The sequence below is a fragment of the Malaclemys terrapin genome, chromosome 6, assembly GCF_027887155.1.
Source record: "Malaclemys terrapin pileata isolate rMalTer1 chromosome 6, rMalTer1.hap1, whole genome shotgun sequence".
NCBI classification, from domain to species: Eukaryota; Metazoa; Chordata; order Testudines; family Emydidae; genus Malaclemys; species Malaclemys terrapin.
Window position 1 is genome coordinate 29,670,858 of NC_071510.1, and position 16,217 is coordinate 29,687,074.

The 16,217-nt window shown below is 42.6% G+C and overlaps 1 protein-coding gene across 1 annotated transcript in view; it reads left to right on the forward strand.

Annotated features, from left to right (window-relative positions):
* Positions 1-16,217, forward strand: part of CNTLN (centlein) — a 277,422-nt gene that overhangs the window by 92,992 nt on the left and 168,213 nt on the right. Inside the window, exon 7 of the mRNA XM_054033059.1 lies at positions 10,799-10,957. Within this exon, the coding sequence (XP_053889034.1) occupies positions 10,799-10,957 (159 nt within the window). The remainder of the gene's footprint in view (positions 1-10,798; positions 10,958-16,217) is intronic.

The following is a 16,217-nucleotide window of genomic DNA, read 5'->3' on the forward strand; positions in this document are numbered from 1 at the left end:
CTGAAATCCAGGAAGTTGTGTTATAAGTATGGTAGTTACTATTAAAAGACAACATTTTTCAGAAACTACCACGTGGTAACTGTTTGTAGATGTTGACACTCTCATGGTGACCACTTTAATGATGATTTAAGTAGTAGAAATGTCCCCCTCTCCACCAAACCTTCCCTCCCACCCAAACCAAAACCCTCATATACTACATGAGAATACTTTATTTTCCTGAGGAAATCCTGGTAGCTTTGTTCATTTTAAATAAGGTGATCTTTTTTTTCTGTAAGAATTCAATGCACATCATTGTATCAGCCACTTCCAGCAATAGTCAGACTGTACTAGGAAAATAAATGAATACAGAAAAGTAAATTAGTTCCAGTGAAGAAACTTGAAGAATCATTGAGGAAGAAGGCCTGTTCCAAGGCTCAGTCCAAAGAAACACTGCCTTGGATGGCAAGCAGCAATTGTTCTGGTTTTGGTCTAGAATCCTGTTTGGTTTCCCTCTGCATTCCTTTCATACATAAGGCTCCTACTACCTGGACTGCTGTTCCTGACTGAGCTGAAACACAAAGCAGAAAACAAGCGAAGAAAGACATGAGAGAGAAAAATGATTACCCCCCCCCAAAAAAAAATAAAAAAAAAAAAGAATAAAAGGAGGAAGGGATTGAGGCAAAGACTGGGAAATAAGAAATGGAGAGAAGAAAAAATAGGGCAGAAATGGGGCCTGAATGATGGCAACCCACACTGTGATCTTTTTTTTATGACAATTATGTGGGATGCTCAAAATATGCATTTCAGTATTCCAGTATAGTACAGTACACTACAACAATTTGTAGTGCTCTCTCTCTGATATAACTTGCAAATATTTTAGGATCTAGGGAGAAAACTACATTTAAAAAGTAAATTTTGTTGACAGATTCACTCTGCCTAGTTATTTTCTAGAAATTGCCTTGCACGGTTGGCACTTGGACGACATTTATCCCACTTCCACTTCCTCATATCCTGGAGATGTGCTGCATTTACACTTCTGTCTCTACATTCAAATGGTTACAAAACTGTGGTTGTAACCTACTAAATTACAGTACTTGCTAGCAACTTGGTCAACTCTGCTCAGGCTCTTCGTTCTAGCTTTGTCATTTAGACATTTACTTCTGTGGGATTAACCTCAAGATCTATAGATACATCTAATACCAAGTTAAAATTTTGAGCTTTGCGAGATCAGCCTTTCATACTCTCACCTCCATTAAAACTGCTAGATTTTGAAAGATATCCTGTGATCAGCTGCAGTATCCTGTTGTTTGGTTGCTCTACCTCTTCTTACAATGTAATCACTATGCTTTCTATGAAAGTTCGCTCGGCAGGGGAAGGCTTTGACTTTAGCAGCAGTGTGAATGAACAGTAGCAGATGCATGACCTAAAACGCCTGCTGCTGATTTTTTTTAAGTCACCCCCTCCCAGTGAAGCCCCCCCCCTTGCAAACTACTAGAAATTTAGAGCAAGGAGAAGGGTGCAGTATCCAATTTTCTGCATAGTTACACTAATGTAAATCTGGAGCAACTTTATTGACTTCAATCTAGTTATTTCAGTTTTACACCATTATAACTGACAATTGAATTTGACTCCAGGAAAGAAACACTTCATAAAACAGAAAATAATCTTAACTCCTGAGAAACTATAAAATCAAATTAAAGCCGGCAAAGAGCTCTTTAGAGTTTAGATAAAGTTTGAGTGAAAATTATGGATTGGGTGAATCAAATATTACATTTGACAAATAGCTTAAACATAAGTGATTATCTGATTTGGGTAGTTCTTGACTCAATATTTGATTTACCCGTCTCATGTCTATCTCCCCTTTTCTGATCCCATCTAAGACCTGGGAGGTCAAACTGGCTACTTCTGTCCCAACCCCAAACTGAATGAGATTCTATTTTCTAGATTCCCCACCTGGGTTTACGTAAAATATACCCACTGACTTGGTCCTTTAATAGGTTCCAAATATTCCCATAAAAGCTGTCTTTATGTTGGCTCACGGGCCTTTGTTGTATATGGTATGATTTTTAATTCTTTTGTGTGGTTTCTGATAATAGTTTTCAGTCAATTCAGTGTACTTAATTTCTAGATTAATGTATCCTCTATTAATATGGTTTATATTATAAAGTGTCTGGACAATTTATACAGTAGACTCTTTTATCATATTAAAGTCTGTTTCTGACTGAGATTTTCTTTTCCATTTTCATTCATAGTTTTTCTGCCATGTGCAGTGATATATTAATTCTCTCAAATGGTCTACAAAGTAATAGTTTTGAATGCTTAGTAAGGTCAATCCTTCATTAAATATTGGTTTAATTTCTATATTTGTATTTATTCTGGAATGCTTGTTGTTGCAGATGAATTTATTTTGAAAATCTTTTAATTGCTTTGTTTGTGTCCTTTTTTGGAGATTTTTCAGAAATGGATATCTTATTTTGGACAGGTTATTTTTCTGGACACCTCTTATCTTTCCAAATTAGAGAATAAAATGTGTTGTCCCAAATAGAATTATAGAACTGGAAGGGACCTCGAGCGTTCATCTAGTCCAGTCCCCTGCACTCATGGCAGGACTAAGTATTATCTAGACCATCCTTGACAAATGTTTGTCTAACCTGCTCTTAAGAATCTCCAATGATGGAGATTCCACAACCTCCCTAGGCAATTTATTCCAGTGCTTAACCACCCTGACAGTTGGGAAAGTTTTTCCTAATGTCCAATGTAAATGTCCCTTGCTGCAATTTAAGCCCATTGTTTCTTGTCCTATCCTGAGCAGTTAAGAAGAACATTTTTTCCCCTCCTCCTTGTAACAACTTTTTATGTACTTGAAAACTGTTATCATGTCCCCTCTCAGTCTTCTCTTTTCCAGACTAAACAAACCCAGTTGTTTCAATCTTCCCTCACAGGTCATGTTTCTAGACCTTTAATCATTTTTGTTGCTCTTCTTTGGACTTTCTCCAATGTATCCACAACTTTCCTGAAATGTGGTGCCCAGAACTGGACACAATACTCCAGTTGAGGCCTAATCAGCACCGAGTAGAGCGGAAGAATTACTTCTCATGTCTTGCTTACAACACTCCTGCTAACACATCTCAGAATGATGTTTGCTTTTTGTGCAACAGTGTTACACTGTTGACTCCTGTTTAGCTTGTAGTCCAATATGACCCTCAGATCTCTTTCCATAATACTCCTTCCTAGGCAGCCATTTCCCATTTTGTATGTGTGCAACTGATTGTTCCTTCCTAAGTGAAGTACTTTGCATTTGTCCTTACTGAATTTCATCCTATTTACTTAAGACCATTTCTCCAATTTGTCCAGATCATTTTGAATTATAATCCTATTCTCCAAAGCACTTGCAGCCCCTCCCAGCTTGGTATTGTCCGCAAACTTTATAAGTGTACTTTCTATATCATTATCTAAATCATTGATGAAGATATTGAACATAACCGGACCCAGAACTGATCCCTGCAGGGCCCCACTCATATCCTTTCAGCATGACTGTGACCCACAGATAACTACTCTCTGTGAACTGTTTTCCAACCAGTTATGCACCCACCTTATAGTAGTACCATCTAGATTGCATTTCCCTAGTTTGTTTATGAGAAGGTCATGTGAGACAGTATCAAAAGGTGTACTAAAGTCAAGATATACCATGTCTACCGCTCCCCCCCCCCCAACTCTTGTTACCCTATCAAAGAAAGCTATCAGGCTGGTTTGACATGATTTGTTCTTGACAAATCCATGCTGACTGTTACTTATCACCTTATTATCTTCTAGGTGTTTGCAAATTGATTGCTTAATTATTTGCTCTATTATCTTTCCTGGTACAGAAGTTAAGCTGACTGGTCTGTAATTCCCCGGGTTGTCCTTATTTCCCTTTTTACAGATGGGCACTATATTGGCCCTTTTCCAGTCATCTGGAATCTCTCCAGTCTTCCATGACTTTTCAAAGATAATTGCTAATGGCTCAGATAGCTCCTTAGTCAGCTCCTTGAGTATTCTAGGATGCATTTCATTAGGCCCTGGTGACTTGAAGACACCTAACTTGTCTAAGTAATTTTTAACTTGTTCGTTCCCTATTTTAGCCTCTGATCCTACCTCATTTTCACTGGTATTCACTATGTTAGATGTCCAATTACCACCAACCTTCTTGATGAAAACGAAAACAAAGAAGTCATTAAGCACATCTCCCATTTCCACATTTTCTGTTATTGTTTCCCCCCGCTCATTAAGTAATGGACCTACCCTGTCCTTGGTCTTCCTCTTGCTTCTAATGTATTTGTAGAAAGTTTTCTTGTTATCTTTTGTGTGTCTAGCTAGTTTGATCTCATTTTGTGTCTTGTCCTTTCTAATTTTGTCCCTACATGCTTGTGTTATTTGTTTATATTCATCCTTTGTAATTGATCTAGTTTCCACTTTTTGTGGAACTCTTTTTTTGATTTTTAGATCATTGAAGATCTCCTGGTTAAGCCAGGGTGGTCTCTTGCCATACTTCCTATCTTTCCTATGCAGTGGGATAGTTTGCTCTTGTGACCTTAATAATGTCTCTTTGAAAAATGGTCAACTATCTTCAATTGTTTTTCACCTTGGACTTGCTTCTCATGGGATCTTACCTACCAACTTCCTGAGTTTGCTAAAGTCTGCCTTCTTGAAATCCATTGTCTTTACTTTGATTTTCTCCCTCCTACCCTTTCTTAGAATCATGAACTCTACCAATTCATGATCACTTTCACCCAAGCTGCCTTCCACTTTCAGATTCTCAACCAGTTCCTCCCTATTTGTCAAAATCAAATCTAGAACAGCCTCTCCCCTAGTAGCTTTCTCTGCCTTCTGAAATAAAAAATTGTCTCCAATACATTCCAAGAACTTGTTGGGTAACACTGCTCTACAGCCAAAATGCTACTGAAATAAATGTAGTCAAACTTTACTAATTCTGGGTCACTGAGAATGAAAATGATGCTTAAAATTGTTGATTGGCTCTAGTTTTCAAGATATGCTATTGGGTCAGTATATACGACCCTTGACTTGGGAATGGCGGAGGATAAGTGAGTTATAAAGGGAAGGGATCTCAATTTAAACCAGAAATGACTGAAATACATCTTTGACTGGATCTATGAATAAATCTATGACTGGGTTTGGACAGTACTTGCTTTTTAGGCAAAACAATGAATGATGCAATCTGAAGCTGGTATTGCATTATACATGATATGAATTGCATCATGTTATTCCTAGAAGTCATGGATGATGCAATCATAACGAAGCTTACATCACTCTGCTGAACAAATTGCCCTATATCAGCTCTAGAAATCATGCAGTGTCGTGCTCTCTTCTTTGTCAGTGTTTGATTTTGCAAAGGGACACATTTCTGTTTAGCCAAAGTGAGCAGAGATGCCTCGTACTAGTGTGAACAGTGCAGATAACTTCTGCTACGTTTGTGGTGAAGTGGCTTTTGCATCACAAAAGCACAGTATAACCACTATGGTTAAGAAAGCCTATCACCTTTCCTTTGGCTGCAAAATTGGAGATCAGGACAAGAGGTGGGCCCCACACATAGGCTGCAACACTTGTGCAACAAATCTTCACCAGTGGTTGAACAGGAAAAGGAAATCTATGCCTTTTGCAGTGCCAATGATTTGGAGAGAGCCAACAGATCATACCAGCAATTGTTACTTCTGCATGGTGCCTCCAGTTGGGAAAGGTGTGTCAAAGAAGAAAAAGTGGACTGTGCATTATCCAAACATTCCATCAGCTATACGCCCAGTATCCCACGGAGAAGGACTGCCGGTTCCTGATGCACCAGAATCATTCTCACTTGAGTCAGACGAGGAAGAGGAAGAGGATGAAACTTCTGGTCCTGAACCATCTATGTCACAGGACCCACATTTTCTTCCATCCTCCTCCTCTGAACCACACCTCATAACACAAGGTGAACTGAATGACCTTGTCAGGGATTTGGATCTACCCAAGAGTAAGGCATAGTGTTGGGCTCCAGACTACAGCAGTGGAATCTTCTGGCAGGTGATGTTAGGGTTTCCATGTTCCGTGACCGTCAAAAGGATCTTGTCCCATTCTTCTTCCTGGAAGGTGATCTTGTAGCCTGCAACAACATCGATGGTGTGATGGCAGCCCTCAACATCGTTCACGATGCAGATGCGTGGAGACTGTTCATTAATTCATTGAAGATGAGTCTTAAAGCTGTTTTACTGCATAATGGCAATGTTTTGCCATCAATTCCAGTTGGTCATGCAGTCCATATGAAGGAAACCTATGACAACATGAAACAACTTTTGAGGTGCATGAACTATGACCAACATCAGTGGCAGCTTTGTGGCGATTTGAAGGTTGTTGCTCTCTTGCTTGGTCTGCAGACTGGATACACAAAGTACTGCTGTTTTCTCTGTGAATGGGATAGTCGTGCAAGAGATTCCCACTACATCAAGAAAGATTGGCCACTCCTACAGTCATTGGAGCCTGGGAGGAAAAGTGTTCAGCATCCACCACTTGTTGAATCAAGGAAAATTTTGTTACCACCCTTACACATCAAGCTGGGTCTGAAGAAGACCTTTGTCAAGGCCATTGACAAAACACAAGCAGCTTTCAAGTACCTCCGTGGAAAATTTCCATGGTTAAGTGAAGCTAAGATAAAGGATGTGACGGGTTGGATCACAGAAACCCCCTTGGGAGCTGCCACCCGATGTGCAAAGACTACCCCTGCTCCTGTTTTCCCTGCCAGCTCAGGACTCCAGCACCCTGTCTTGCTGAGCCAGACACTCCCGTCTGGCTCAGACACAGACCCAGGGTCTGAATCACTTGTCCCAAAGCTGCAAGTTTACCTGAAAACAGCTCGCAGTAGCGTGCTTTTCTTTAGCACTCAGATGCCCAACTCCCAATGGGGTCTAAACCCAGATAAATCCGTTTTACCCTGCATAAAGCTTATGCAGGGCAAACTCATAAATTGTTCGCCCTCTATAACACTGATAGAGAGATATGCACAGTTGTTTGCTCCCCCAGGTATTAATACATACTCTGAGTAAATTACTAAATAAAAAGTGATTTTATTAAATACAGACAGTAGGATTTAAGTGGTTCAAAGTAGTAACAGACAGAACAAAGTAAGTCACCAAGCAAAATAAAATAAAATGCGCAAATCTATGCCTAATCAAACTAAATACAGATAATCTCACCCTCAGAGATGCTTCAGTAAGTTTTTCTCAGACTGGACATCTTCCAGGCCTGGGCACAATCCTTTCCCCTGGTACAGCTCTTGTTGCAGCTCAGGTGGTAGCTAGGGGATTCTTCATGATGGCTCCTCTCTCTCTGTTCTCTTCCCCCCTTTATATATCTTTTGCATAAGGCGGGAACTCTTTGTCTCTCTGGGTTTCCACCCCCCCTCACTGGAAAAGCACCAGGTTAAAGATGGATTCCAGTTCAGGTGACATGATCACATGTCACTGCAAGACTTCATTACTCACTTGCCAGCACACACATATACAGGAAGACTCACAGGTAAATACAGCCATCTGCAGACAATGGGAGTCATCGAGATTCCAAACCATCATTAATGGTCCACACTTTACACAATTACAATAGGCCCTCAGAGTTACATTTTATATTTCTAGTTTTAGATACAAGAGTGGTACATTCATACAAATCAGATGATCATACTCAGTAGCTTATAAGCTTTGTAATGATACCTTACAAGAGACCTTTTGCATGAAGCATATCCCAGTTACGTTACATTCACTTATTACCGTATTTTCTCTAAAACTATCTCAGTTACATTATATTGACTTATTATCAAGTTTTTATAAAACCATATAGACTGCACAACGTCACAAAGGAAGGTGTCTTTGTTGGTCCTCGGATTCGTGAACTTCTTCGAGATGATGCATTTGACCATGCACTGCGTGGCAAGGAAAAGACGGCATGGAAAGCCTTCCAGTTAGTGGCAATACATTTTCTCGGAAACAACAAGGCAGACAACGACAGGTTGTTGGTGGAAAACCTCCTCAAGGCATACAAAAGCCTTGGTTGCAACATGTCACTAAAGATACATTTTTTGCACTCTCATCTAGATTTTTTTCCACCGATCTGCAGAGCAGTGAGGACGAGCACGGCGAGCGATTTCACCAGGACATTGCAACAATGGAGAAATGCTGTCAGGGCAAATGGAGCCCATCAATGCTTGCAGACTATTGCTGGACAGTAACAAGAGATGCTCCATTTAATGAATACAAGAGACAAGCCAAGAAGCGCCGACTAGACACTGAATAGGATTAAACTATGTACATAATAGTTTTTTGCCTTTTGTTTCATAATAAATTTTATTTATATAACCCTTTTGCTGATTTTTAAAGTGTTACATAAACAGGACAGGTGAAATATTATCATGTAAAGCAACCATAAACACATGAAAAGACCTAGGTTTACAATTTATGATTAAAACTCTACTATCTAGACAATATACATAGACATAAAATGTAAAAACTTAAATATCTTAGAAACAGTAGCCAATCTATTGTTTTAATTCAGCACATCAAAATACATAATAAATAGCACATTTTATCTCTGAAGCAGACGACTTCTCAAAAATTGTAGACCAGTGTAATCTGTTCCCTGCTGTGTTATTTTCCCAACATAGTCTGGGTAGTTGAAGTCCCCCATCACCTCCAAGTCCTGTGCTTTGGATGATTTTGTTAGTTGTTTATAAAAAGCCTCATCCACCTCTTCTTCCTGGTTAGGTGGTCTGTAGTAGAACCCTAGCATGACATCTCCCTTGTTTCTTATCCTTTTTATCCTTACCCAGAGACTTTCAACAAGTCTATCTCCTATTCCCATCTCAACCTCAGTCCAAGTATATACATTTTTAATATATAAGGCAATACCTCCTCCCTTTTTTCCCTGCCTGTCCTTCATGTACCCATCTATACCAATATTCCAGTCATGCGTATTATCCCACCAAGTCTCCGTAATGCCAACTGTCATAGTTGTGTTTATTTAATAGCATTTCAAGTTCTTCCTGCTTATTCCCCATACTTCTCGCATTAGGATACAGACATCTAAGATACTGATTTGATCTCCTCCCCACCCCCAGTTCTGTCTTGTTTCTCCCTTATCCCTGCTATAACAGCCCATGCTCCCCTCAAATTCCTACTCTTCTCCCAGGTCTCCATGTTTTTGACTTACCTGTGGGCTTTGGTCACCTGTCCCCTTTGAACCTAGTTTAAAGCTCTCCTGACTAGGTTAGCCAGTCTGTAGCCAAATATGCTCTTCCCCTTCCTCGATAGATGGACCCCATCTCTGCTTACAATAAATAATAGTAAATAATTAGGCATTTCTTTTTAAATACATGCTTAAAATTAAACTTGTGCTTAAGTGCTTTCCTGAATTGAGCCCCATTACAAGCTTCTTTGACCGTATTCCTTTCTTAACGTTATGTTCTAGGACTGTTGTATTGGTATAATTTGTCTTAATTTTTGTGTAAATACCCTGATACTACTGCTTCATGGACAAATGCTAAATGAAATGGTGTGAGAAGAAAAGAAATACAATTAAAATGAGAAACTATAAATGTATCTTGTAGTTAGACATCTGCAATTAATGCGTCACTCCTGTGACATAGGTTTAATACACCTAGGGCACGACCAGTTGGTTCCCTGGACAGAACGAATCTTTTCCCTGGTGACATTCCTTTTTATCTCCTCCAGCTTTTATTTGTTACAAGTGTATTAACCTGTCCAACCTATCTCCACAAATCAGAATTTTAAGTCTACTTAACACCCTTTTCATGATTGCTTTCTAATAGCTGTCTGTAAGTTTTTACAAGACAGAATCTTTCATTCCATCTTGCATTCATATACTCCTTTAAACAGTGTTGTTTGTTTTCCTTTAAATCGTTTTTTCCCCCACTGGTACAATGCTCTCTTTAAAGAAAGTTCTTGAATTACACTAGTTTGGTCTCTGCCATTCTGCAGAGAAAGTGCTGAAAAAGTGCCTATATGGGTATTAATAATTAATTTTTATGCACTGCTTTTCATCTGTAGATCTCAAAGCACTTTACACAAATGTCATGATTCCCATTTTACAGATGTTAAGCTGAGACACAGAGAGGTTAAGTGCTTTGCCTAAGGTCCAAAGAAAACCCTATGAAGAAACATGGAAGAAAGTTAATGAGGGTAATAGGCACTGAAACTGAATTTAAGTCTAACAATAGTTTGAAGTGTGCTTGTTAATTAACAGAGAATTATGCTTGCTATAATATACAAAGAAGAAGCCAAGTTTTGCAGTGTGCATACCATTGAACTCTATTACAGATTATATTATGGAAAGCGATTTAGGATGACAAAGAACACTTTTGAACTGAAGCAATAATACAAAGATTAGACTAACTGTGTGGTTCTAGGTATCCTATTAAAGTAAATGTCTACTGCAGACATCAGTTGTACATTTTGACTCTTTGTACTAAAGAATTAACTACATGTTGATCAGAAAGCTGCCAATGCTGTAACTGGAAGTCCAGTTATTTTATAGCAGTCATGTCATTAAAGGCCAATTGATAGATGTTCTGCTTTTGAAAGTTAAGTGTTGTATAGATATTTTCCAGGAGTGTGTGATAAATATTAAATATTGTGTATATAACTTCTAGTGTTTAGAAGGAAATTGACAAGTAAAATAAATGGAAGTAGAAAGCTCATTATATAAAATAAAATTAGCTGAACACAAATGTTTAAGTATTGTCCTTCTAGTCATGCTTTCCTGTTTATTGCTTGCTTTGCACAGGAAGGAGTTGCAGGAGCTGCAGAATCTTTACAAACAAAACACAGAACATACAGCACAGCAGGCAGAGCTGATCCAGCAGCTTCAGGCTCTCAATATGGATACGCAAAAAGTACTGAGAAATCAGGAAGATGCTCACACAGCTGAAACTATATCATATCAAAAAGTATGCTGCTGTTTTCTATCACAAAAGTATAAATTGAAACCTACTTGTGAGTACTGTTCATAACTATCAGTATGCAGCATCTTGGATAATAGAGTATCCCTGTTTAAAGCACCATGTGGTATTGCACACTTGTATTGGTGCTACTTTGTGATGAAAATGTGGAAGGCGGAGTAGAAGGTTCTTTTGGGCCCAGTTATACTTACTGAAGGGGAATGCCCATTGCTTCTATAAGGACTGCATGCTCCAGCACTAAACATGTAGAATTTAGTGATACATGGGAAAAAGTCCTGATGGATTGCAAAGCATAACAGCCAGTTTTTACAGTTTGCTTTGCCTATCTTTGTTTCTCTTCCGCTCCCATTCATGAGAAGTGGAGGTTTAAGTTTATAACACCTATTATTAGTTGATTAGTTGGAGAATTCATGTGTAAATTTGATACTGTTGTCAATCTCAAACAATTTTTTTGCCAAAGTGACACAATTTGAAAACCCATTGCAGAAGAATCCTCTGCAAAACTATATACACTCTACACCGATATAACGCTGTCCTCAGGAGCCAAAAAATCTTAGCGTGTTATGGGTGAAACCGCGTTATATCGAACTTGCTTTGATCCACCAGAGTGCGCAGCCCCGCCCCCCCCGGAGCACTGCTTTACCGCGTTATATCTGAATTTGTGTTATATCGGGTCGCGTTATATGGGGTAGAGGTGTATAAAATATATAATATGATTTCATAGCTTTGGTAAGTACTATGAATGTTGACAGCCACTCAGAGAAATTTCTCTGATAGGTATCATCTTGAATTTAAAGCTTTGTGAAGCTTGTTATAAAATTGTGAAGCTGAGAAAGTAAACAAACTAAACTAGGTGATGGATATCTAAGTGTATGCTGGGTTATATCGTATCTAAGTGTATCATGGCAGTCACAGGTACAGAGTGTTGCTGTCACTGGAAAAGTGTATTGAGCACTACTTATCATGAATAAAAGTTCTTAGTAATATGAATTGGATACAGATAAACTTGGGTGCTCTATATCAAGAGATCATGGTCCTTTTCTCTTGGGTCAGCACTGAAGTGGCCTAGAAAAGTTGCAGAGTGGGTTATGTTAGAAATCACCCAGTGGAACACATGAGAAGTTCTACTTTCATCTGGCAAGACAGGGTGAGTGACAGCAGTTCCCACTTACAATGATCAAAACCCTTTGCTTTACTTTTTAGGATGTAGTTACTAGATTTTGCTTCATCCTTCTTCCTCTCTCACCCTCCAAATTGCTTTTCTCTCTCCTGTGCCATTCCTCTGCACCTCTGCCATCACTCCTGACTTGTCTCTCACTGACATCAAGCATCTCATTTGAGTGGTTCCTTTGATGAGACACTCCAAAAATTGGTGCAGCTCAGTCTTCAAGGAAAAAATGTTGACACAGTTACAGATGACAAGGACCTCTTCTGCGGCTGTGTCTCAGAGCAGAGGCTAGGTCTATACTAGTAACTTTTCCCGGTATAGTAACGTCTATGTGAGATAGGAGTGTGATTTTTTTTTTTTTTTTTTTTATGACATTTCTATACTGGCAAAATCCCTAGTGTAGACAAAGTTATACTGGCATAACTGCTTTTCCTGGTGTAGCTTAGTTACCTCGGGGAGTTTGTATAAGCTATGCCAAGAAAAGCACTTTTTTGCCAGTATAAGCTGCTCCTTCACTTGGATGGTTTGCCAGTATACCTATCTATAGCTATACTGGCAAATCTCTTGTAGTGTGGACCTTGCCTGAGACTCATATTATTTTCAAGAGGCTGACTGACCCTTCTCAAGCAGTGCCTCTCAGCAGGAGATGAGAAAAAGAACAGACTGCTGCACTGGCCGACAAGCAGCTTGAGAATACAGAGAACAAAGGTGTTGCACTTTTTGGGATCAGTTATTCTTCTTTGACTGCTTGCTCCTGTCGATTCCATTCTAGGGGTGCGTGTACCCATATGTGCGATCGTTGGAGATTTTTGCCTTAACGGTACTCGTAGAGCCGGCTGTTGTGCTCTCTGGAGTGCCGCGCTCATACCGCGGTATATCAGGCACTGCTGGCCCTACGCCCTCTCAGTTCCTGCTTACCGCCTGTGGTGGTCAGTCGGAGCGCCTTTCTTGCTTAGCAAGAGCTAGTGGTTTCTCCTTTTGAACTTTTGTGCCTTAGAGCCTTCGTACATAGTTAGCATATAGTAGTTGTTAAGTAGTTGTTAAGTGTGTGTTAGTAGTTAGGGTCCCAGCGGGACTTTGCCCCAGGCGGGGCATGCCCTGCTCTCCTTGGTTTAAGCCCTGCTCGGATTGCAACAGGCCTATGCCTGTGAGTGACCCCCATAGCAGCTGCCTTAAGTGGGGGAGTCGCATGTTAAGGAGCAATCCTGGAGCTGCAAAAACTTTCGGCCCCACACTCAAAAAGAGCAGGACATCCGCCTGAGGGCTCACCTGATGGAATTCACTTCCGCCCAGCTTCCGAGCCACCCAGGCAGGTTGCACCTTGCCTCCGTGTGCAGCGTATCCCAGCACCCGGCTCCTCCCGGCACTGTTCGCCATTGCCAGTGCCGAAGAAGAAGGCCAAGAAGTGCTCCCCAGCACCGAGCAAGAAGGCCCAGGGGTCATCTACCAAGGGACCTGGGCCTGCCTGCCAAGCTACTCCAGAGCCTTCCTGGTTAGGGCTCCCAGCCCCCTTAAAGGTCTGCCACTGACTCCTGGGAGCGCTTTGGGACCCACACCCCTGTCTACACCCCTCCCAGGTTCATGAGGCACAGAGAGAACACAGGTCTCCACCTGGTGAGATGTTGACCCTGGTGCTGCAGGACCCGGCTAAGGCTCCCCAAGAGGGCAAGCCTGCCATTAAGACCCCTTAGGACAGGGGAACACCGCGGGTCTCTGGACAGGATCCTCTCTTAAGGATCTTCTCCCCTGTGTCGAGGATCCTCGAGCAGCTCCAAGATGCATTGTCAGTCGCAGGGGCTGTCACGCACATCCCCTTGGCGCTACTCACCAGCATGGGGTCGACACCCCCTGTACTGGTGCCGCTCGTTTTCTCACCAGTCATCCTCCAGGCATGTTTCCACAGTGGGAACATTCCCCATCTCCCCGGTACGGTAACTGGTCAATTACACCTGGTCGATGGTTGCAGGTAGCCACGACCAGTAAGCAAATGCTGGCGTCAGCGGCTCCTCCTTGGTCACCAGAAAGTGGTTCCTCCAGTATGGTGGGCCAGTTCAGGCCATTGCCCAGGTCCCATTGGCGTGATTGGGCACTGGAGCCCACTTCCTCGTCTGCGGCACCGCCACCAGTGGCCAATGCAGTGGCCGTATTGGAGCACATGGGGTGTACCGGTTGTGACGATGCCCCCTTCACAGCACTCCTTGATGACTGTGTCGGAGCATTGGTTGGCAGTCCCACCGGCACCACGCCTGGTATCGGAAACCTGTTCCAAGGTCGGGGCAAATGAACCTGTGCCCACCCTAAGCCGCCTTCTCCAATGGTGGTCAAGACCCCAGCAGCAGTCTAGTCTTTCTTGTCATCCCTGGATGAGGTGGTTGTGGGACGTTCCAGAGCTAGCCCATCAGATGACTTTAGGGAGCATCAAGCCCTTCTCTAATGTGTGGCCGAGAACTTGGGACTCAAGGTACAGGAGATAGCAGAGCAGAAGGACACCCTCTTCAGTGTACTGGCCCGCTCGGGTCACCTTGCCCGTACATGACTGGGTCCTCAAGTTAGCCTTTGTCAGAGCCCCTCCTACCTCAAAATGAGTCAAGAAAAAGTACTTTGTGCCAGCCAAAGGTTTCTAACACCTATATACTCACCCTCTCACCCCGGGGCTCGCTGGTCGTGTCTGTGGCCAATGAGAAGGACAAAAAGGTTGCCACCACCTCTCCTCCCAAAAACAGAGGCCAAAAAACCTCGATTTATTTGTGAGAAAAATTTATTCAACCGCCAACCTGCAATTCTGGGTGGTGAACCATCAGGCTCTGCTGGGCTAGTACAATTTTAATCTCTGGGACGGTCTTAAGAAGTTCCAGGAATCCCTCCCTCAGGGTCTGGCCCAAGAGTTTGGCATCATGGTGGTGGCAGAGGCTACTGCAGTGGCTAGATGTTTCCTGCAGATGGCATGGGACACGGCAGACTTGGCGGCAAGGGTTGTATTGGCGGTCATGCGACGCAGCTCCTGGCTCCAAACGGCAGGCCTCTCCCAAGAGATGCTGGCCTCAATCCAGGACCTCCCCTTTGACGGAGTTGGTCTGTTCTCGGATCAGATGGACGCCAGGCTGCACGGGATGAAGGACACTAGGGCTACCCTTCGCTCGTTGGGCATGCACACACCTCAATCAGCCAGAAAGCCTTTCCGGCCACCACTGCCGCCAAGACCCTGGCAACCCCGTCAGGGATCTACAAGAAGAAGGGATGCTAGTTTTGGTTGTCGTTGCCCTTTTTCCTCCTGCTCGCCAGCCCAGCCTGGAGCTGCCAAACACCCAGGGGGTTAGAAGTGATTGTTTTGAGGGTGTGCCCGAGAGCGATGCCCCAGTCAGCTTACCGATCCTACCTGCCTTTTCCTCAACCGCCTCTCTCCCTACCTCTTGTCCTGGTCGTGGGTTATGTCAGAGCACTGGGTCCTGGAAGTAATAGCTCAGGGCTACACCTTACAATTCTTGGCCATCCCTCCTTCCCGCCACCCCTCCCCCCACACTTTCCTGTCCCTCTTCAGGGACCCTTCTCATGAGCAACTCCTTGTTTGGGAGGTCGAGAAGCTCCTGGGCTTGGGGGCTGTGGAGGAGGTTCCTTGGGACATAGAAGGAAGAGGATTCTACTCTCTTTACATCCTCATTCCGAAGGCCAAAGGGGGCCTCAGATCCATCCTGGACTTGCGTGGCCTCAGCAAGTCTCTCAAGAAGTTGACGTTCCATATGGTCTTCTTGGCCTCCATCGTTCCTTCTCTGGATCCGGGGGAATGGTACACCGCTCTCGACTTAAAGGATGCTTACTTTCATGTTTCCATCTCCCGGGGCACAGGCGTTTCCTGCATTTCATAGTGGCCGGGCACCACTTCCAGTTAACAGCGCTACCCTTTGGCCTGTCCTCCGCACCCAGAGTGTTCATGAAGTGCATGGTGCTGGTAGCAGCTTACCTGAGACATCGCGGGGTCCAGATCTTCCTGTATCTCAACGACTGGCTCATCAAGAGCAGGTCTCCAGAGCAAGTGCAACAGAGCCTCGATCTGCAACAATCTGGGTCTGTTAATAAACACAG